The 24556-nt window shown below is 42.4% G+C and overlaps 1 protein-coding gene across 1 annotated transcript in view; it reads right to left on the reverse strand.

The window, feature by feature from the left end:
- Positions 1 to 21998, reverse strand: part of QRFPR (pyroglutamylated RFamide peptide receptor) — a 25526-nt gene extending 3528 nt beyond the window's left edge. Inside the window, exons 1-5 of the mRNA XM_044428534.1 lie at positions 21659 to 21998; positions 6974 to 7132; positions 6068 to 6129; positions 3963 to 4198; positions 1988 to 2085 (exon numbers count right to left, since the gene is read on the reverse strand). Of these exons, the coding sequence (XP_044284469.1) occupies positions 1988 to 2085; positions 3963 to 4198; positions 6068 to 6129; positions 6974 to 7132; positions 21659 to 21998 (895 nt within the window). The remainder of the gene's footprint in view (positions 1 to 1987; positions 2086 to 3962; positions 4199 to 6067; positions 6130 to 6973; positions 7133 to 21658) is intronic.
- Between the last annotated feature and the right edge of the window lie 2558 nt (positions 21999 to 24556).

Here is a 24556-nt window from a genome sequence, read left to right on the forward strand (position 1 = left end):
TGTCACCTGAGCTTCCAGTGAAAGCTCCGGGTCGAGGAGCACTCCCAGGCTGTGGACCTTGTCCCTAAGAGGGAGTGCAACCCTGTTCAGGACAAGGTTCAATTCACCCTCTCCAAAGCCCGATCTGCCAACCAACAGGACCTCCGTGTTGTCTGGAATGAGCTTCAGTTTATTTCTGTCTGATGTGAAGGAATTATTTATCTTATATTTTACATTCCGTAACTCCTGATACAGCCAAGTAGGTGGCAGAAATGGCAATGGGTTAGAAGCACTTTCAATTCCTCACATAATGATGCCTGTTGAAATTTTAAAATTTCTTATTATGTGAAGCTTAAGCAATAATTATACCCTAGATAAAAGCTTTGCTGCCTTCCCACTCAGTGACATCAGTTTCCTCAGCACCCTAATTATTTTCAAAACACTCACAAAGCTCTGCAAAAATCCAATTTTTAAATATCTTGTCATTAAGAAGTGAAACATGAAAGTGCCAAAGCCTAAGAGCAAGGCAAATCTGAAAATTTCTATTTCAAATAGATTGGGGCACAATCTTAAATTACCAGTGTTTCAATTTTACATGCTTTAATTTGACTTATCAGTGATTTAGAGGCTGAAAAGTAATTTAATTAAAAGCAATTCTAATGGAATGGTGAAATAAATGTATCATCATGGCACTCACCAGGGTGCACAATTCTCCAAGCATCCAACAAATTAATTTCAACCACTCAGGACTGTGGCACAAGCCTCTATTTGACACTTGGAGGGGCAGCATATTTTGGTCCAACAGAGGATCTAAAATGCTATTATAGCACCCCCAAACACACACCCATCAAGTAATCATGGCCAATTTCAACAACTTTGCTAATACAGTATCACCATATTTCTCAACTAAAACCAAAAAAGAACCCCTCAGGATCAGTCAACACCTGTTGCACTAGAAAAGAGAGTCATCTGTGGATTAAAATTGCAGCTTCCTTGAACTATGTTTCTGCATCTGTTATGCAAATTCCTCTAACCCAGTTTCAACAAATAATCAAATTTCATCAAGTGGGTTTTGTGTAGAAAAGCATTACATTCTATAAACTTGGAAAGAATTGTCTGCTGCTTATTTATATTCCCTAGCTCCTTGACGTACCTGAAAATTACATTACAAGAGAGAATTCATTATATTTCAAGATAGAAAGATACCAGAATTCAAGAGGCGATTTAGGTAATACAAGTACACAGTTATTAAAAAAAAAACAACTTCAAAGGAAGGAAGGAACAGAAGAGGACAGCACTGAACAAAAAAAGAAGCAAAGAATGAAAGCAACAAAATCATAAGGGAGTACTTGGAATTTTACATTATGACAAATAAGTTAAAGTATGTTCTATGTATAATAAGGATATCTTGATTGCTCTGTTTGTGTTTATGCATATAACCAAGATTGAGAAGTTTGTTTACCTTTCCATGTTGCCAAGTTTATTTCTTCCCACTTGTACATCAGGTTGCAGATGTGATTTATTTATTATATTTCTATATTGCACAATAGCCAAAGCATGAAAATCCATACACATTTTTATACACAAGGAAATTCATATGCATTTTCTTCTAATACAAACCTTTGATATAAGGTATTTCCATACCTTTATTTTCCATAGCTTATGCATTTTTGCATGCAACTTTCCCTAATATATCTATTTTGTATGCATTCTGATTAGAGGAAATCTAGAAGTCATTTGCATTCCAGTTTGTAGATTAGTTAGGATTCATGAATTAGATTGGACCATGTTAAAATGAGACCAAAACTGATTTTTCTCCCATTCCCTGTATATAATGATCTGTATTATGGTTGAGTCCTTTATTAGTATCAGTGGCTGTGAAGATATTCTTTACTGAAGCATGAATTGTATACAATTCAATATTCCATACTATTTTATGGATTTCCCACACCCTGCTTCTTGGATAAAAAACCAAACCACAACACTTTCAGAAGAACAAGTTACTTACTGTATTCAATCATCATATGCATTACGTGAAAAGGAGCCCAGCAAACGGCAAACAAAACCACAACAGTTATCATCATGATAATTGCTCGCTTCTTTTTCCTGAAAGAAGACAAAGGTACATTGAGAATTTCTGCATGATGTCTGGACAAGCATAAGAATCTGGAAAGGATACAAACGATGTGGGTGCGGAATGACAGAGAGGTCTATAACTAAATGTTCCCCAGCAGCAGTGCCAGGGAAGACTTTTCCCTGAGTTTATGAAAAGCTGTTGCCAGTGAGACCAGACATTAGACACCATGATCCAACCGTCTAGTTCCGCATAAGGTAGCTTCACATGTTCGTGACTATTTTACTACACCTTTGGACAAGAGGTTTGGCAAAACCTTCCTTGCCACTTGGTAGCTGATGTATATGATCAAGCTACAAAAGTGTAAGAGAATTTACCAGGGGCAGTCTATGGCTGTGCTGGTTCACACATTATGACAGCCCATGGGCTAAACAGCCTGTGAATTGTTAATAACAAGGGGCAAAGGGTGGATGCCCTGCCTGCAGCACACCCAGCTCTTCCACTTTCATTCAACAAGTCACAATCAGTTCTTTCATAGATTGCTTGGCATGTCAAGAGCTCTGAGACATTGAGGGGCCAAGCAAGCCAGCACTCCCAGCTTAAACAACTTGCTAAACAACCCATGAGGGAACCATTCATGGGTTGCTGGGTCAAAACAAAACCAGCAGGCACATTGCAGCCAGCATGTTCCTTCCTTTGTATATTCATTCATGGATTGTATAACAGACGGACAATTGTGTCATGTGAACTGGGCCTCTGCCTTTTCCGGTTGAAGAAATAGAACATCTGGGTTGTGCTACCACTTTCCTGCATTCTACACAACTAAGTGGAATGTGTCTACTTTTACTCTGAGAAATAGTAAAACAATGAGAAACAAGAACGTTTCTGCTACCATTTGAAAAAGAAGGTGTTGCCACCACCTGGACCAATGCTGGCTTAGGGAGATGCTGCAGCACAGGTCTAGGCTCCTCTAACATCATGTGGAGATAAACACATTACCAAGCACAGCTTTCCCCAATTTGATGCCCTCCAGACATGTCAAGAGATATACTGGAAAACAACTCACATCATCCTTAGTCAACATGCCTAAACCCATCATTCTGGGGGTGATATGTAATTCAACATATCTGAAATACACTAGGTTGGAAGAGCCATCCAAGAGAAAGGAGCTGCACTAAACAGGCTCCCATGTTAACTGAGCTATGCAAAATGTGGGTGGGTGTTAAGTGGTCTAGAATTGATAGATTATTATTATGCTGAAATTGTAGATGTCATTAATATTTAGGACTATTAAAACTTGTCGATAAGTTTGCTTTTATAATGTTCATCGCCCATGACTGCGGGAATCTTCCAAAGAAAAGGTGATATTGAATGTTTGCTGTAGCTTTCTTAACAATTGGTGGTGAGATTTCTGACTGATTGCTCTTAGTAACTGATTGCTCAAGTGATTCCTACTCCTAGCAAAGGATGAGATAATCCATGTCTCTGCCTGAAAAAAACCAGAAACTGGGGATCTCTAGTTGGGAAAACATGTCTCTAGGCAGAGAACTCCTAATGCTACCAATAAGAAGGTATTGTGCAGCTAGTCCTTCTTTTTCTCCTTGACATTTTTTCCTATGGTAAGTAAAAAATGGGAGAAATGGAGGGCAACATAGAAAGACCGTGAAATGCCACCTGGATTCCTCCCCCCCTGTACAATTCTGTGAATGAGGAAAGTTGATGTCTGGAAGCATCCAGGCGAAAGGCAGCATTTGCTTCTGACTAGGAGTTTGGTCCTAAGTATACCTTGTCAAGATAATTCCTGTCTACATGCATGCTGTTATTCTCAAAAAAAGGAAGAGGCCCGCTAAAGAAGCCAATAAAAGATACTTAACCAAAAGTTTGGGTCACAGAGACTGAGAGTACGCACCATGCTATTTTGGACATTTCATTCCCATGAATGGTTTGCAGAACAGAAGCATCCCCAACTCTTTTCTTAATCCAGAGCTCACAACCAATCTTACTGTAGAGCAAGAGCATCAGCATCAAGGGGAGAAGGAAGAGAATGACCAAAATGAAAGTAGCATATATCTTTTGGTGAACAGAACTGGCCCATTCTTCCAAGCAGCAAACATATTCTTTATCATAAAGGAAGTCATATTTATTCTGAAACAAAAGAAATTAAAATCTCAATATAGGCAAATATACTTCCATTGTCAATGGCCTATGAATAAGAAAAACTGCATACAATTTCATCAGATATATGCAAGGGCCTTGGATTAACTTGGGGCACTACTCTGCTTAAACCACATACTTTCAGGTATCAGATACAGAGATTATTCCCAGCCTTGCATTGCTGAGATCCTTTAGCTAATAACAACAGTCACACTTCATGGCAGGAATCCTGGCTTACTGAACCACACTTTGAACAAGTTGCATGCTAGTGCATCAACTCTCAGCTAGTACATGCAACTTGCAGCTCATCGGCTCCCATTAGGTTCCTCCTGCAAGTGGGTAAACAAGTGATGTACAGCTAGGTTCATGTGATATCCAAAGCAGAAGTTACTGTACCTAAACAAGCCAGGATTTGTAGGCCTTCCTTGATCCATGGTTTGTTGCTGGTTTACAAATTCTAGCTTAAGTGAGATAAAACATAATCCTCAATTCAAATTTCACCCTAATATATCTATGCCTGATTTTTTTCAAACAAGCCAAAGAAGAGCAAAGGAGAGCCAGTGTGGTGTGGTGGTTAAGAGCATGGGACTGGGACTCAGACGATCTGGGTTCGAGTCCCCGCTCAGCCATGGAGCCAACTGGGTGACTTTGGGCCAGTCACAGACTCTCAGCCCAACCTACCTCACAGGGTTGTTGTTGTGGGGATAAGATGGAGGAGGAGAATGATGTAAGCTGCCTTGAGCCCTTTGTAGGGAAAAGACAGGATATAAATGGAAAAATAAATAAATGACTAAATAAATATAAAGCAGAACAGTAAAGTAATATTAATCCTAACTAGCTAATTCACATTTGTTGTCTTTGTGAAAAATGTAGAAACTCAAAACATTTGTCTATTTACTTGGGGTGGGGAGTGTTTCCCTATAAGAAAGCTGAAAATTCTTAGAAATGAATACCTATAAGCAACATATATATCATGTCATTTTTTTCAAATAAATCAAATTAGCACATTGTAAGCCGCTCCGAGGCTTCGGCAAATGGGGCGGCATAGAAATTTCTAAATAAATAAATAAAAATAATTGCAAAAGAAAAATCTATAATTCCTAATAACCAAATCTACTTCTAAAGAGCAGAACTCAAAGTACTATGCTTTATAAGACTCAATAAATCGAGCAGAGTTAAGGTAAAATTCAAGATACACATGAAAGTGACAGCATGAATTCACCCTGAAATTATGTTTATGGCCAAAAAGAATAAACATAGTTCAACCAATATACTGTGAAGGCCAGGTGAATATTATTTCAAAGAACAGTCCATAAATCCAGTAACAGTGCAATTCAAACTTGGAGAATTATGGACATATTAGAAGAGTAGAAGCATGGAGGCCGAGGTTGCCTCTGCACTTCTCCCACCATGCAAAATAGTTAGACCGCTTTTGTCTCAGAGCACAAGAAGAGGATGCTGAGGCACTGCCAAAATACTGGCATACAAGATCCTGCAACCTTGCATCTTGGAGTCACAGCAAGTGTGGCTATTTCTTCAGAGAAAAGCAAATGCTTAACCTTTAGAGCACTTCAAGTTCACAGCATGTTTCGAAGACTGCAGCTAGGACTTCAAATAATGCTACTGCCATCTTGACAGCATCTAGTGGCTATAGGATCACACTCCAAGTTGTCGTGTAATTTGTCATTTCCAGTTCTAACAGTAAAGTGTTAATACTGTGAGAGAACATAGTCTATTCTAATTATTTCTCAACTGACAAGTTTACAAGTGTTTTGCAAATAGGAAAAACACACACTATACAAATACTCAATATAATTATTGGCCTAGACGGGTCTAATTGCACAGCACAACATACCGTACCTCTAGTCGCTGTACGTGCCACATAGGTGACCCAACAATAGCTGCCAGCAACCAGACTATACCTGAAAATAAGGACAGAATTGTTATGTTTTTTCAGAGATGCAACCACATAAATCACAGTAACCTAGTTGTATTTTTGTTTAAATTACTGATGCAGCATGCAGAGCATTGGTCTTGGTGTCATTTTATATTTATTAAATGTATATCCATATTCTACCAAACATGGCACTCAAGGCAGCTAACAAGATAAATTAGATAAAATACAGATGAATTATAACAATAAAATAATTCAGTTGAAAAGAAGCAGACAGCACCCAAGCAGCCAAAATCCTTCAGCAGCGACCAACTTACATGCCAAAGAACTGCCTGAACGAAAAGTTCCTTGCCTGCTGGTAGAAGGACAACAAACAGGAAACAAACCAAGACACCATTAACAGAGAGTTCCAGAGCCTGGAAATGCCACAGAAGTTGCCACCAAACATGCTTATAGTGGGGAAGCAACCAAGAAAGGTGCCTCCCCCAAAGCTCTTGCAACCTTGGCAGGCTCGTACAGGAGGGAGAAGGCAGTCATTCAGCTAGCCTAATCTCAAGTTGTGTAACGCTTTCAGGTCAAAACCAGCTTTTGAATTGTGCCTGGAAACACCAGTAGCCAAAGAAGCTGTTGCAAAAAGGAAGCCAAAGGCAACTGCCCCAGTCAGCAGTCTGCCCCACAGCACTCTGGACCAAATAAGCTTTCAAACTCTTTTCGGTAACACCGAAGGCATGTTGCACTAAACCAAATGGGATGTAATCCTGAAAAAAATGTTAAGGTTAGCAAGCATCATGAAGATGGTTAGAAGTAGGGGTGATGATGCAACACACATTCTGCCTTGTTTGGTGAGCTACCAAGATTGTCCAGGACCTTACCAAGCATTTTGTACGCTCTTCTGTTGGTGTACTGCCATTTCATTTTTAGAGGGTGGACAATGCCATTGTATCTTTCCACAGCAATGCAGCTCATTGTAAGAATCTCAGTAACTATTGCAGTGGACTGGACAAACGGCACCATCTTGCAGGCAAAGGCACCTAAACAGGATTGGAGCAAAAAATCCAAGTCATCAGCAGCATCCATATTAAAAACATTTTTCCGCATTTGTGTCTTGTCTCTGAAGGATATTTTGTAACCTGAAGTAAGCTGGAATGATCAGTATTGTCTCCATACTGGCTCCTGTTTTGTTTGTTCTAAAGGTAAATACATTCATTTCAACATGAATTCTGAGACAGGCATGTGATTTAAGCCCTGAAGTCCCTGACACGAAGGTCAATAGAACAAATTATAGTAAATATGAAGGCCAATTGGTCTGCCTTCTTGCCTGTACAACTATGTAAATCAGTAAACATTTCGACACTACCAAAGTTAAGCACTCTTCAATTTCAAGAAAATCAACAAAATTAATAAGTGCTTAACCTTGAGCAGAGTGTATAAAGATATCCTGATCTTTCAGGCCATAAATGCTGAAATCAAAACTTCAAAATTATCTTGCTAGCAAACATTTTACTCAAAACTAAAGATGCTTCTTCAAATAAGAAGCAAAATTAGCACAGTTAATTCACAGTTCATTTCACACTTTCTGAAGATAATCACAGTTTTTTGAATGTGTGAAAATGCTAGTAGCTGTTGTCCCCCATTACAAAAATCATAATTTTATCAGGCAATTATCCAACAAGGAAGACAAAACTGGAAGCATTATTCTTAAGAAAACAAACAACAAGTCAATTTAATAAATATAAGTTAAACAGCCATAGCAGTTGATGGCAAAGTGGTGCAGTATCCTAGCCATTTTCAAAAACTCATTCCACCTTCCTATTTCTCCTTTTACATTCTCTGTTACTCAGTAAAAACTTTGTGAAGATGGTCAAATCTAGGCTTTTTGACTGAACTGAGTTCAAATAAACCTGAATCAAGGTGTGGGTTAATATTGTGATAAGAAATATCACAATATTACACAGTGTTGTGATAAGAAATATCACAATATTCAGATAAGAAATGCCATTTTTAAAAGTCCCATAGTGCAGGAGTGACAACTTGTCATAGGAATTAATAAATAAATCCAAGATGCTAATGCAGTTATGATTGGCAACTGACATAGGTACCACAAACAGAAAGGTTGCAGTCAGTCTACTTAATGCCCCAACGTTATAACTGAGGCTGCCTTGTGCGAGAATTAAACCTTAAGCCACATGCTATGGTAGGGGATCTTCTGGAGAAGAGTGTCCATATGGCAGTGACCCAAAGCTCCAATGAGAACAGAGATGCGTGCAAACTTCAGATCCTTGTTGAGGCTGTACCTGTGTGCTGAATGAGAACTGGAATGCAATTGCAGAGCAGCAGACTTTAAACTAAAATTTTGCCACTCAGACTTCGCTTTAAAACATTCTGTATATGTTTTTTCCTTCATTAAGGATTTTCAGCACTTGGGCAGGCTTTTCAGACCTTGCAGACTGAGAATAACAAATTATTCTATGAAAACTAGCTTTAAATATTATCTACCAAAGCTCTGTTTACTTTCCAGAGAGAAAGCTATTCAGCCCTTTTGAAAGCCTTTTTTATTCTCGTGGCTAACCGTAACAGTTTTTAAAGCTTTAGTTTTCAACCCAAGCAAGTTAAATAACTGCATTTCAGTTTGCTAGGAAATTAGATCCATTCTATCACTGCTTATCATTTTGATTGTAGAAAAGTTCCATTTTCTTTACAGAAAACAGATGCACAGCTATGTTACAGAAATATGAAGTCCCAAAACTCTTGCAGGATATTGAATCACTTCAATCAAAACAAAGGCAAAAAAACCCTAAAGTATTTGGGATTACAATATTTTATCAGGAGAAAAACATTGCTGGGAAAAAATGCGTGCCTACAGCATTTGCAATGATATTTCAAAAGCTATAGGCATGAAATTTGAAACCAAGGGGTAGGAACATAGTTGTTAGACTTGGTAGAAGGGAAAACTGGATCTGTGACCACGCCTGCTGCAATTAGACTTCAAAGCAGATGAAGTGTTTGGTATAATTTCTGAAAACCACCAAAATGCCAGGAACACTAACATATGGATCATGGGGACATTAGGAAGGGGCATGTGTGATTTTGTGCCTACCTCCTGTGCAAGCACAGAAGCCTGGAAAGTTATTTAAAAGTCTTTGATGTAAAGACATTCTTGATCAGGAATTAACAATAATCCAACGTATGGAGCTGCCATTGGCATTGGGACTTAACTAGGAAGGCCAGTGCTTAAGTCACTGCTCTGGCACAAAATTCACTAGCGTCAGTCACTAATATCCATCAGATTAAGCTATATCATAGGCTCTAACAAGGAATAAATGAAGGTGAGGAACATATACATTGTCCTGAATATCGTGATCTCCACTTTATCTTCTGTTTTTTTTTTCAGAGCACTTTCCCATTTCTGCTTGTTTTTAGAACAAGGACAATAAGATATTAAATAACAATAGGAAAAATAACATTCTTTCTCACAACTTTCAGGGGTGCTGGAGGATACTGTGCCACTGCAAATGCCAAAGAAAGATTCACCTTCTTGTCCAGTTGACTTTTGTTCAAGGAATGGGAAGGGTGTCTTGAGTCAGCCCTAGCAAGAACACAGCCTGATCTCAGACTTCAAAGGATCTGTTACTGTGAAAATAGGCTACTATTTAGGTTTTGTTTCTTCTGCCTTGTTTATGAGGTAAGCCAAAAGATCCTTGTCACCAGTTATTGTCTCTTGACTTTACAAGCAATTCACAAAAAACTCAGTAACTAAACAACTTTTGTTGTTGCTGCTGTTGCTAAACTAGAAAAATCGGAGTCAAACAATATTCACTCCAAAACAGGCCAAGATTTAAAATGAACAATCGAGCACCATTCCAAATTAAGTAGATATTCTCCAGCAAATGTGATAACAGTTTTTAAGATGCTACTCACTTAGCAGCCAAACTGCAGCACTGTATCCAAAGATAAAAACAAACATCTCTTCCTTAATGGAATAGAGTTTCTGCTGAAATAGCGCAAATCATCAACAAGCTCAGTCTGTCATTCTACAAACAGAAATGAACTGGATGTCAGCCCTTGATTTCTACTATAAAGTTAATGGTTACTGAGCTCTTTACAGACCAGGCCCAATTTCAAGTTTAAACATGTTATCTCCATAAATATTGCCTCCTCTCTTTATTCCATTCCCCCTTGAGCACAGATTTCCAACATAAAACATATTAACACTACAAAAAGACTGGTTTGGAACTCATTGTATTAGATGGGCAAGATTGTCCAGACACCAAACCATCCTATCATAAAAAAAAGCCAGGAACCATCCAATTTACAGTGCCTGCATCCTAAACATGTCAACATTTTCTCCAGTTTTTTACCACCATCTTTCTGCTCTTGAATCTCCATGACAGTCGATACTTTTTTCAGACTTTCATCTATTCCTCAACCTGTGTCTGAAGTTTCAAGTACTGGTACAGTTCTTTAGACTCATTTCTTCTTATCTTCCTGCTCAGTCATGTGATCCACCAGATGCAAAAATATCGAATTTCCACTGGCAACAGGAGTTAGTTTGCTGTTCACATTTCATGCCTAAAAGTTCATGCTTACACTAGAGACCTGGCAGCTCAGGGATAGTAAGGAACTGGCATGCCAGATTCATCTCTGATATAGTTCAGTGGTACCACACAGACCTGACATATAGACACTCCCAGGCTTAACAACCCAGCATCTCCAGGTATAGCTAGGAACACACTGAGCTACTGAGCTGGATAAACTAATACTCTGACCTAGCTTAAACAACAGTTGCCTATATTTCCTCTTTTGTTTTCTGTGTAGTTCTGGTTTGCACATAATGTATTCCAGGGTTTATTTGACCCATGGTTTGTTGTACTACCAAGGGCTCGTCTGGCAAACAATTAAACAAACTGTGAGTTGTTTTATGAACTACCATCCTCAATCACCAGTTCCCTTGTTGTATTCGAAATACCTATGCACTACTGTGATATTGAAATGTAGAGAAGCTGCTTTGCAGGGCTGTGGGGAGTCTTGCCTACTGGCTCTGCAGCTGGTGAAATAACACATATACCACGATTTGGGGTTGAGGCATAATGATAACCCATAATGACAGCAATCCAGAGTTGACAACCCAACACCAAACTATGGGTTCTAAGTAATATGTGCCTAACATACTGCTCAAACAACACAACAACAGATTTCAAAATGGTTTTTGCATTGTGTGAGACCAGGCCTATGTTTCTGGGAAATCAGAAGCTGGAAAAACCATGCAATTATCTTATTAAAGGTAACAAAATCCATATATGGACAATTTATTTTTATACAGCTCAAATTTCTCACTGTTCAACCTCTTTGAATAACACTGGATTCTAGTGTGGGACTCACCTGGCCGGCTGGCATTAAGCCTGGGTAGGCTGGTCACGTCCAAAGCATCATCTTACTATATCAAAACATTACAAGTGGCTAGAGATTGAGCAATCTCCTGCCAAAAGCTCCCAGCCCAACCTCCAGGTACCCAGCCTCCCAGGTAAGGCACAGGAACCACCTGTATTCGAATGTGCCAGTCAACTATCGCAGAGGAAATTTCAACCCAATAAGTAGCTGTCATCACTACCTGGTCATCAGGGGTAGAAAAGGGGGCTCTGCCATGCACTTGAGGTTGACTGAGACTTTGCTGTGACTGAACTGCATCCTCAGGAATAAAATACAGTTTTTCTACCTCTCATCCTTGTTATCCTAAATTGGCCTGCGTGTATCAGGTCCAGACCCCTTGAGTCCAACACTAGTGTTAGGAGAAAATCCCTACCCACGTCTACACACCATGAAAAATTATATGCACTTCTATGTGTCTCCACCCCACACTCCATTTGTCTTTCTTCTAACAAAAAGACTACTTCTGGGTACATACTGTACATATATAGTTTAGGAGTCCTGCTTACTAGATCTCACTCTTGTTGGGGTAAATTACTTTTGACTTGCAATACATAATCTTGGAAAGCTACCAGTGGAAACAGTCCCTTACCAACCAACTACTGCAAGTGTTTCAACAAATTTGTCATAAATTTGAAGAGAAGTAATCCATGACTATCCAAGCAACTCAAGAAGGAATAAATTGACCAGAAAATATAATGGATAGATGGGCCGCTACACCTCAGTTCCTGCCATGCAGAAATCGTGTGTGTGTGTGCGCACATGCTCTTTTATTCAAAGAGAAAGAGAAGGGAAGACTGACACAATATTTTATAGGAAGAACATGGGTTTCCTGGGAAAAAAGTGCTTTGCTTGAACAACATAACCAAACCCACAGGAAAGCCAATAAACCACCCTGAAGCAGCAAGCAATCCTTTGAGTTTTAAGGCAATAGCTCCCATCATTCCTGCAAACTGACTGGTCTGGGTCTGATGGGAGTAGTTGTTCAATCAGGTTGACTCCCCCATCTTAAGGCAATAAAAAGCCTATTCCCACCATGCATCAAATTTATTTCCAAGGGAAGAAAACAGCTCTGCTGAGTCATATACTACTACAATAGCTAAGGAAGTAATTCCATGGTCCCTAGACATCATCTGAGGGTCCACAAGATACAGGAGATTCTCCCTTTAAGGCTACAGACAGTGCTCAAAGCGCAGAACGGGGAGTCAGAGAGCAGAGTCCCTCTACCTTCACAGTGATGTGGAAGGAACTGTGCTGCCTATATCCCAAGATGGAAGAAGTATCCTCACAGAAGGTGAAGAGCAGGTTCAGTGGGTGAGGAAGGTAAGAGACCAGAGAAGCCAGGATGGAAGAGCAATGATAAGAGGGCAGAGACACAAAGATCACCTCTGCTGCACTGGATGTTCAGAAGTCTCCAAGTTCAGACCTTTCCAATCATCAAGAGTGCAATCTCCACAGCTGCATAGTCCTTCAGCAACACTAACTTCCAAAATGGTTTTCAGAAGGTTCCGCTTTAGCCTGCCACAAGCAGCTCTGCGTTTAAAGGGAATCAATTATTTCTTTTTGATCTCTCATTTAGAAGGCTGTACTTCTTATTCTCGTTACAGCTTTAATGCTAAACCTTGCCTGTTGACATGAGATTCACATAACTATTTAGCTAAGCCTTCCTTTACTTAATTTCCCTCCTCTATAATCTTGCGCTTTAAGAAAAAGCATTTAAGCCCACTTAAGACACAGAAGAGTTAAACTGCTAATCCCTCAGTCAAGTTAAATTCATTAAGCCCTAGCAGTTAACAGGGCAGAATCAGACATTTGTTGTGCTCAGTGTGCAATGGATGGCATTTGCAGCTCATTAAACGTAAGTGCAGCAATATTTGTTTTATGGCCTGACTTGAGGGTAAGAGGCAAGCAAATTAGCCATCTGTATGCAGCATACTTAAAATAGTCCCGTTGTTGCTTTCATTTCAGCTAAACTTTCATTTTGTACCGGAAGGAGGAATGACACCAAAGTGATGTCCAAAATATCAGTATGCGCTGAAGTGTCTGACAACAGCCCATTACACAGACCTCCCAACCCGATGCTCCCTGAATGTGTCGGGCCACAGCTCTCACCATCCACCAGTCAACTAGGCAGGCTTGAGGATGCTGGGACTGCAGTCCCACACACCTGGAAGCCACCAAGTAGGGAAATGATGCCTTCCTGCATGAATATGAAAAAAATTGAGGAAAAAACCTTTAAAAAGCTAAGACCCAAAATACAATGAAGTTTAAGAGAAAGCTGGAAGGTTGGTAATCACATCGCCATATAGTAAATGCAACTAATATTCAAATAAAATGGCTTCTTAAATTACTTTCAAGAATACAAAGCTCAAAGATCAGAGCATGAGTCAATGTAATACTTAAACAAGAATAGGAATTTCAAGAGAAGATCAGAAAGTATTGGATGTGTTTTAAACCACCATAAAAATGATATCAAATATTTCAGTCCATCAGTAAAATGAAGATCTGCTAATATATAAAACCTGCATCAATCATTCCCAACCTGGTACCCTCCAAATGTATTCATTTTCTTTAAAAGTAATTTTAGGCCATGTTTAGGCCACCTTTACCTCCCATGACTGGCTCAGGTAGGGCTATCAAAGGAAGCTGGCCTATATCTTGCTCTGTGTTCTCTTTTTCTACCTTTGTCAGTTGTGCTTGCTAAGCGAAATGAAGCAGTCATTTTAGTGGTCCTTCTGGTCAAGTCTCATAAGGAATGTTGTCATTGAAAAAAACCAGGGGAACTAATTCCAAGTACAGCAGGAATCCATTATCCAATCACAGCACAATCATATGCATGTTTACTGAAGAGCAAGTCCCAGTGTTTCACTGTTGGGTCGCACAGGATTGCAGTCTAAGTTTCTATATTGCTGACAGTCCTAAATTGTACATCGAGACAAACCAAAGCATGCTTATCAAGGAGGTACTCGGCATTCACACAATCCTCATTTCTTTTTAAGGTCCAGACATCTCCTGCTGCACCTTCTGTCTTACAGCCATCATAATTTATAGTAATCAGGTGGATGGCATAATTTGCCCCCAAATCATAGACAGAATGTGGAAGAAGGCAAAAGTACTCCTGACAAAACTATTGGATGAAGTGCCATATAAAATATCCAGTTTAACACAAGTGAGCCACACTGGCCCTAATTGTATTCTTTGGGTTTACAATTGTTTTAAAAAGTTTGTCCCAGTTCTCCAGGTGCTGCTGACATTTTCTACTTCCAAAACCTGTCATTTTGTTTTTGTCTTTCTGTAAAACACCACAAATATTTCAAAGATGGCCAAAGGAAACTTAGCAAAACTTTTTCTAGAACTATCAACCTTTCTTGTTTATGAATCCTGCAAGCTGAATGTTCTGCTCCAATTTCTTGAAGGACTAGTGCTGTTTACAGTGATATTGCCATCAATTAGAGCGGTTCCAGTATTCTGACTATTGGAGCTGTTCCAATATTGTGACTGACTCCTACTCACTCCGAGTGAAGAGGAAAAAGGAACGCTGATGCCTTGCAAAGAGGAATTGACAGCAATTGTTTCATCCTCCTAGGCTGGAGGTGGCAGTAGTTAGAATTTCAATGTGGGGAATGAGGTGGGGAAAATCTAATGCCTCCTCCCAGAGGGACATGGTTCTTATCAGTGTCACATCTAAGGAAATGATTGTGCATAGCTACACTATGGGCTGTTTCACACAATCACCAATTATATAAGCCCTGGTGGATGAGGCATCAGTGCCATGGTTTGTTCTGTCATCTGAACCCAGAATGATTCAAGAACCCTCCAGTAACATTTGTTCTGTTGCAAATTTATTTGCTGCTCAGGTTCAAACAGCCTCCCTCCCCCAGGGTTGAGTATTCAGAATGGCTGCCAGCACACACTACAACCCACTGCAGCTTAAATAATGGACAAGGCCAGATCATCTTGCACTGGCAAACATGGCATCATCGAAAAGAGGGAGTTGGGATGCTCAAGAAGAGAGGGCAGTGAGAAGCTGGAAGCTTTACTGTTGATCAGAGTGACTACATGGCTATTCCTTTTATGGAAAATTCCAAGGGTGGGAAAAAATTCTCCTGTGTTGCCACATGGTCTACTGAGAACAAATTGTATTACCTAGTGGTTGGGGGATATGCTGAGTGCAAAGTCTTTGAGTGAAAAAAATATTTTTTCTGCTTGTAGAGTCTACCTCACATGGTGTTTTCCAAAATGCATAACCTCCCCACCTCCAAAGATGGTGATTCTGGTCTATGATCTTATTTCCCCCAAATCCCAAAATTGTCTAATTCCAAAATTTAGGTCATTTTCATTGGTCCTAAAACTGGAATTGCCCTATTGCAGGATTTTCAGTAAACCAAGAAGAAAACTATGAAGGGAGTAGGGAGTATTACACTGTTTCACTGAGGCTGAACTGCTTAAGGGCATGTAGGACTTGCTGAGGAGAGAGGGCAAACTGCTTGAAAAAAAGAATATGGTGCTGACAATGTCTCCTGGGCTTTATTGCCAGATGAAGTGCCAAAAACAACTTCAAGACATTCTTCCACCACCCTTCTATCTTTCTTCCCTTGCTTTTTTGGTCTGTTTTCATATCTTTCCTTTCTGTTATACCTCTTCCTGTTTCTCATGAGGTTTGCTTTTTCAGACTGAAAAATAAATGCATTTTAATCCTTCTCATCTTTTACATGTTTTCTTGCCAACATATTGTTTTGAAGACCTTTTAGGGTCTATCTGCTTGCCTGTGAATGTCCATTATTTAATTACACAGCCAGCTTTATCAAACATAAAATATTAGTGTGTTTTTTTCAAAGTCAAATACCTGTATAATTACAGAGATAACAGAATCATAGACTTGGAGCAGACCTCAAAAATGTTCTAGTCAAGTGGTCCTCAAACTTTTTGCACTTTTCAACACATTTGAAAATTTGAAAAACTGCTGTGGGCATCACCACAAGATCACTTCCATGGAGGATGCCATTAGTTACATAATGCCTGTCATGGGACCCAGCTAGGCAAAATTGGGCTGAAAAGTAGTGGAAAAATAGCAAGTCTAGAAGCAGGATGGGAGAGGGCAAAGAGGCAGAGAAAGAGCAAGGCTAGAGGCTAGGCAGGGAACAATGAGAAGACAAAAATACAATGAAACAACTTCTCTAACATTTTCCAAGGATTTTATTTTTTAAAATGTGAAGGGTAGGGAGCAAAGATCTACATGGAGGTCACTGGGTTGTAGTCCATACCCTGCTTAATGCAGGCCTCGGCACTGCAGGATGTAGCTACAACATCCCTGACAGATGGCCAACCAGCCTCTGCTTGAATAATTCCAAAAAGGCAAACCTACCACCTTCCAAGGCCATCTGTTCCACCGCTGAACAGATCTCACAGTTACCAAATTTCTCCTGTTGTTAAGCTGGAATCAGCTTTCTCACAATTTCTGTCAGTTCCCTCTGGAACAACAGAGAACAAGCTTGATCCACCTTCTGCATGAGAGACTTTCAGCTGTTTCCGGACTGCTATCGTATCTCTTCTTAACATTTACTTCTGCAAGCCAACCCTAGATAGCTCTTGTGACTGCTCCTCATACGGCATGGTTTCCACACCTCTCACTATTCCTGTTGTTCTTCTCCAGCTGTTCCAATTTGTCAATGGGTCACATGGCACATTATCCTTCCTTCCGTTAAATGCAGCCCCAGACTGCATTAGCTTTCCTAGCTGTTGGCTCATATTCCACTAAGACTCATCATCATCCACTAATCCAATAATCATCCACTAAGACTCAATGGCCTCCTGACATCATCAGGGGCAGCACAGGAGTTGCTGGAGCCCCTATGTGCTAAAGGCCAAGCCCTGACCCATCCCCTTGCACCTGGCATGGAAAAAAACCATGGTTGTATCTCCAAGAGTGCAACTATGCCTTGGAGAGAGGGAAATGGATGTGGTGGAGGGAGTCCAGGGAGGAGGCTGAGGGTTGTCCACCTACACCAATCCCTATCTGTGCCCCAGTCGCCTTCCTTCCTGTTCCCCAGTGCTTATCTAGATGGCTGCCAACAGCAGTCTAGACTAAGCACACCAGACAAGACCTAGAGGTAGTTGCGATTGCTCTGACCATTAGATGCACCCATGTATTTTCACAACTGTGAGGTTCTGCTGACATGGGAGATACTGAAGGAAAGCAAGACTGACCCATGAACAAAGTCCTGAACAGATGTAAGAGAATTATAACTTGTAAATCAAACTAAGCAAGTAATATTCCAGCCTATCCTGGTAGCTCAGGTCACCTACCAGCAGTTTCACATTCCTTCATCATCTGAACAGTGCTGCAAGTCAATAGAGATTTTGACTATATCCTACAAAGAATCAGTGACAGAGATAATAGCTTGAAAAGGAAATGATAAAAGGAGTGATGGGAGAGAGGGAGGGGTTCAGTGACACTGAGTTCTGGGATCTGGAAATGGACTGTGAGAGCCAAGATGACCCTTTCAAAAATGAGGAAAGATGAATTATAAAGAAGGTGGTATTTGTCATTTGGCAAAGGGGCAAAGGTGCTTTTGGAAGATCACAAGCCAGGTTGTTTTCTACTGTGAGAAACTAGAAGCAAAACAGAATTCCTGGCCATAAAGACTGGCTTTAACACAGAATACAATGTATAACCTTAATTGCTGTTTCTATATATCTGTGGTTTCAGAGCTGTAATGTTTTCCAGGAAATTGTATCCCTAGTAAGTATGATGTGAGACATATGCATGTTTTTCAAACACATATAGGTCTTAAACTATGAAACAGAACTACTAAATGACAGTAAAACTGAAAGTGTCCAATAACATTAGTGGAAGAAGTCCAAATTCTGTTGCAATGGATTAGGGTTTGGCATATCATGCACAGTTCTTTGGGTTGCTAAAACAGATTAGTGTATCAACAGTTTCCAGTACTCTTATCTTTCTTAAATTTAAACAATGTGTGAGATTAAGTACTTGCTTGTGAATCACCCAGTGCAAATTAGTCTAATTTTCATAGGAACATTTTCCAGAATTTTTTCTGGAAAAAATATCCAATTCAACTTTTTCGGGAAAACCTGCATCACTGAAATGTGTTTCTATGGGGGGTGACTGCTATGATATACTGGGGGCAAAGGCAGAATGCCTTGTATACACAGAGTGCAACGGGGAGTCAAGCAACTAACCTAAAAGCTGGAGGAAGGCTTTTTAATGGGGCTATGAATCTGCCTATTCTTAGGTCCCCTGCTTTTACCCCTGATTTCACCTACTGTTCGCTACCCTGGTTTCCACCCCAGCAGTTCCAACATGTACCAGCCATCACTGGTCACAGTTCAGCAAGTAACACAGGGATTATGCCATTCACAGAAGTGTTAGCAACCGTTTGAAACTGTGATCTGGGCCATAGTAGTTTGAGTTCTTCAACAGGCTTTAACTACCCCCAGTTATTGATTTTTATAAGTTATTAATACTTAAGTGATTGTCTCTCATTTCTGAATACACATTCAGAATAGACATGTGTGCATATGCCACTCAACAATTAATTCTAAGTGTTCGAATGTGCACATAGACTTTCCCTGCCCTTATTCATCTGAGGAGGAAGCAAGTCATGTAAGCATTCATTAGTACACAGAGCTGGATCCAGTTCATTTAAAGCTGTAGAATTCTTTTCCATCTAAATATGCAAAGAAATTCACCTTAGTGATAATGGGCAAGCACACTCCCCCCTCCAAAGAATGCCAGGAAGAAGTACACTGAAGACTCCCATGCATTCATATATTCACTCCCAGGTAAGTCTAGTGTGCAAAGTCTAAAAGATGTATTTCCCTGGCTGATTTTTTGTATTTATTTATTTTCCTGGGGGCAGTGTACTTTTTTTTGGGAAAACACTACTGGTATAATGCAATGCAGTGGGTGAGAAACAGGTGGAATCATGAGGCTCATCAATCATTTGTGATGAACACCCTAGGAAGCCTCTCCCTCTCAACCTCCCATCAGCACTATGGTGATAATACTCACCTACCTTAGAGGATGATTGCAAAGAGAGCAAAAGATTGTTGCAAAGAGAACAAGTGTACGTGAACTTGACATACTTTTAACAATCAGCCACTATACAAATGGCTATTATTTTCCTCTCCTGCTTGAGGGAAAGCTTAATTTTAATCATGGACTTTGCCTACATTTTTGCAGCACTCACATCCATTGGTTGAATTACACACATACCCATTAGAATGCAGCTCCCCCTTAAAATGTGACTTAAAATATTTATTGCAGTTGTGTTCTAGACACTTATCCTCAGTGAATGTCAATGTCTTTGTTCACATTTCTCCTGAAGCCTCTGATAAGGAGCAAACAGAGAGAGAGGGGCAGCTCTATGGCTTCAGAGCTTGCACACGTATGCACTTCACCCACTGAACAAGAAACCATTGGCCCAACTATAGCAAGCTGTACTCTTGTTGCTATGGCTCCTTCTTGCTTTCACCCTCTCTTTTAGAGGGCAATGCCCCCAAACTCCTCCTGTGTTACCCTGGTTGCCACTTCAGTAAGTGGTTGTCCCTCCAACTAACCTTGCACAACAGCAAAGGAGTCGTCACCTGCACCAAATGTTCCCCTTCCCTCTGTCTATTTATCTTCTGGGTCACTGTGTAGGAGCAGGACTGAAAACATATTCATATTTTAAAATGTTTTACTACATTGCTATATTATACAATTGGGTAAGCTGCAATGGAATATACCCACTACACTTATACCCCCAGTTAAGCCTAATATGAAAAGTCTAAAAGAAGATGTGCTTCCCCGGCTGATGTTTTGTATTTATACATATCAAGTCCTGCATCACCAGTTCCAGCCCACTCCACTAAGCGAAGAGGCCTCCAATTCATAAAATGTCCTGCACATCCAGCATGCTATGCTCCTAGTCATCATGATGCTTCTTGCAGGACCACCAGGGTGAGGAAAGCCAGAGTTTGCCTTTTTCAACCACAAAATAGCCAAGCAGCTCTCTCGTAGGCAGATGAAGGTTAGGGTCATATTGTAAGCCTTATATTTCCAAGGCTAAATGCTGCAGTGAGAAGAGCACGGATAGAAGAAGGGGAGCTTCTAATTGGCATTGCTCTTTTGCGCTGGGCCATAGCTGTTCATAAGCAATAGCTTTCTACTTGTGCTCAGAGCTAAAGATGCATTGTTATTGTCGTTGTTGTCTTCAACCCACTTTTAAAGGGCCAACATGCTACTGTGCTTAAAGCACTGAACTGGGATTTAGGCAGATCTGGGTTCTGGTCCCCACTTGGCCATTAAGCTCAACCTTGGCAAGTCACTCCCTTTCAGCCTAGTCTTCTTCACAGGGGTGGTGTTGTGAGGATAAAATGAAGATGATTATGTAAAAGCACTTTGCAAGAGGAAGAAAATGGGCAGTAAATACAATAAATAAAATACAATAAAGGAAAAGGTAGAAAAGACATGACAAGAGAACATCCACAGTAACACCACCCTTGCTTGCCCCCATGAGAAAGGATTGCTGGACTGGGTGGACCACTGGTCTGATCCAGCATGGCTTCTCTCCTATCCTTACATATGCGTTAGCATTAAAAATGGGATAATCAGCATCATTCCGATCTTCCCACTGTACACCATCCACCACAGTACTATACATTATCAGGATCTCTCTGCTGCCCCCCACCCACCCACCCAAGAACTATTCCAGAACGAGAAAGAATGTAGAATTTTACCACCACCTCCCCTCCCTAAGCAGAACTGCATGAAGGAAACTGTTTTAAGACGGAAGGGAATTTAAAATGTGAACAATTTCCTTAAGCAATACTAAACAGATTCACACTTTGGATCATGCCCCCCCCCAAAATTAAATGCAAATGAAATAAGGGGTAAAATAGTCCGCCAATAAGCCCGCAGCAGCCACTGACCGAGCTATCCTGTGTGCGCCTACCCCGAAGTAAACCCTATCACGATTAGCGCTACGCGCTGTTTCCGTCGCTTGCAAGTTTTCCGGGTTCGGCTTTCCTTACGGGGCCAGCCTGCTCCCTGGTCACTTGGGCTCAGCCGGCAGGGCGAGGCGACACCGGCGAGACCCGCGCGCCCCGGCCGCCGCCGCCCCACTCACCGCCAGGCCAGTTGCGGGACACGTTCTGCAGCAGCGTGAAGGGCACGCAGAAGAGCGCGATGAGCACGTCGCTGAGCGCCAGCGAGCAGATGAAGATGTTGGTGACGGTGCGCATGGCTTTGCGGCGCGCCACCACGTAGAGCACCAGGCCGTTCCCGAAGAGCGCCAGGGCGCAGATGAGCGCGCAGGCGAGCGCGAAGGCCAGCTGGGCGCGGCCGGGCAGCTCGGGGATGTAGACCAGCGGCTGCAGCCCGTAGCGCGCGATGAACTGCTCGCGGGTCACGTTGTTCTCCCGCAGGAGCTGCGCGAACCCCTCCGGCGTGATGTTCAGGGACCGCATCGCGAGGCGGCGGCGCGGCCAGTCAGCCTGCGATCCTCCGAGCCTTGGGCAGGGCCGGCCGAAGCTGTCCGCTCTCCCGACAGGCTGCAGCCGGGGGCATAGTCTTATGAATGCTCTTATTAGAAAGAAAGGCGGAATCCAGACAGGTAAGCCGGAGAGCTTCAAGAAGGAAGGCTCCGGCAAAAGGGGGGGGGGGGCAGGAGAAGCAGCCGCCTTGTCGCTAATTCAAGCCACTCCACGAGCGCACGTGGGCTGCACAAGCGGCCAGAACGGAGAGCAAGCGGGCAAGGAAGCAGCCGGGCAAATGCACGCACGCGCCAGAGCCCGAAACTTTTGCAGCGGCGGCGCGGAAAGCCGAGCGCGCCCCGCACTCGGAGGCGTCTGTGCAGCCCCGTCCCGCCTTCCTGTTGGAGACGCCGTTCGCGCCGTGCGCCCGTCGGGGAAAGAAAGGGCGTGCTTCGCCCGCTCCTCTTCTCGGTTGTGCGCCCCGTTCAGAGTTTCAGAAGCGTCGGGTGCCTGTCCTGGCCCGCCGCCCCTTGCCGGCAGTGTGGAGCCTGAGAGAGGCGCAGCTGTTGGCTCCCTGAGCGGGGACGGGCGTTCGGCGGCTCCCTGGCGTGCTGTCAGGCAAGCTGCGAAGCGACCATACGGAGCGAGTCGAGGAAACGATACACGGTGCGTGGGATGGCGGCGGAAACTGCTGTGCAGGGCTCCTGTTGGGAGCGGCAGAGGTCTTGCAGGCGACACAACGCAGGGGCTCCTCTCCAGAACCTGGGACCGGTTCCCCACCGCCCATTCGTACCAACGGGCCCCTCGCAGGCAGGCCAGGGGTGGGCTGCCCCCGTAATTCCCTTCCTAAATAGTGTTACAAACAAGTATAAAATTGTTGTTCAGTCGCAAAGTCGTGCCCGACTCTTTGCGACCCTATGGGCAACATTTTTCCAGGTTTTTCTGCCCTCCACCATTCTCCGGAGTACACCCAAGTCCACACCCACTTCTCCAGTGACCCCATCCAGCCACCCCAACTTCTGCCGTCCCCTTCTGTTTGCCTTCAATCGTTCCCAGCATCAAGGTCTTTTCCAATGAGTCCTTCCTTCTCATTAGGTAGCCAAAGTATTTGAGCATCAGCTTTAGTACATGACCTTCAGCATCAGTTCTTTGGCACTCAGTCTTCCTTATGGTCCAAGCTCTCACAGCTGTACATTGCAAATAGAATTGTACAGTTTTGTTTTAAAAGGTCAGCAAATCAGATGAACAGCCTCTCCCCTCCCCAAACTTTCAGCTTGGCTATCAGCTTGCATGCAGGGGGTGCATTTCCAAAAGGAGTGCATATTTGCCCCTACTGAACAACCCTACATCAAAAATGCTCCCTGTATGGCAGTTAAGAGTACCTTAAAACATTTCCGTTTGTGCTAATGGTAAGAATCACTAAAGGTTAATTGCCAGTCAGAGAAGATGTACAGGTGAGCCTTCCCCTCCTCAGGCACAGTGGCCCTTGGAGCAATTAAGATGGCTGATTAAAATCAGTTGATGGCAAAGAAGAAAGCCACGAAATGGGGCTTTCCTCCCAGTAGGAAAGAGTGAAGAGAAACAATGGGGAAGGACAGAGAGAGATGGAGCCAGAGCAGGGAAGAGGTCAAGATCTGTATACCTTGGCTCACAAATGCCTCAGTTCACAACCAAATCTGGTCGCAAACAAAGATTTCATTAAAATATTTATTCAGGCCGCGAACGCCGCATTGGGTGGTGACCACAATCGTGGCCATCTCCCCACCCCCCAAGTGGGGAGATGGCCACGATTATGCTGGGGGGGGGGGGAGATGGCCGAGATCACGCCCATCTTTCCTGCATGAACATGCCCATGATTGTGCCTGGCTTTCCTGCATGAGCGCAACCGTGATCTTGGCCATCTCTCCCGCCCCCCCCCCCCTGCAGCACGATCATGCCTGTCTCCCCTTCCCAAGCGTTCCTGCATTCCTGCCCATCTCTCCCCCTCCCAGCGTGCCCATGTTCACACCTGTCTTTTCCCCCGCAGCACGCCGGGATGATGGGTGCATGCAGGGACGACTGGCACGATCCCAGTCGTGCTGAAGGGTGGGGAGATGGCCGTGCTTCTGCTCGGGGTGTGGGGGAGATGGCCGCTGTTGTTGTCACTTTGCTTCACATTTTTCTGATTAAAAAAATACTTACAGAACGGATTAACCTTATTTACATTGAACCTTATGGAGAAATTTGACTTGGCTCACGACCAATTTGGGTCACGACCAGAGTCCTGGAACGAATTAAGTTCGTGAGCCAAGGTACCACTGTATTGGTCTCTTAAACAGTTCTACAGTATGGCCAGGAAGTCTTCCAAATATTCCACCGTTAGATCCTGGTTGTGTGTGTCTGCACTCTGTATTGTGGTTTTTGCTCAGTGCAGCACCAGACTATTCTGATTGTGTCACCCTCCCTCCCTCCCTCTCTGTGTAGACTTGTGACTCCCCTCCAAACCAGAACACATACATGTCTCCACTGCATGGAAAGAACTCCAGAAATGGAAGAGCAGAACCATCCTTCTA

This window comes from Varanus komodoensis, unplaced genomic scaffold, assembly GCF_004798865.1.
Source record: "Varanus komodoensis strain SLA01 unplaced genomic scaffold, ASM479886v1 scaffold2, whole genome shotgun sequence".
NCBI classification, from domain to species: domain Eukaryota; kingdom Metazoa; phylum Chordata; class Lepidosauria; order Squamata; family Varanidae; genus Varanus; species Varanus komodoensis.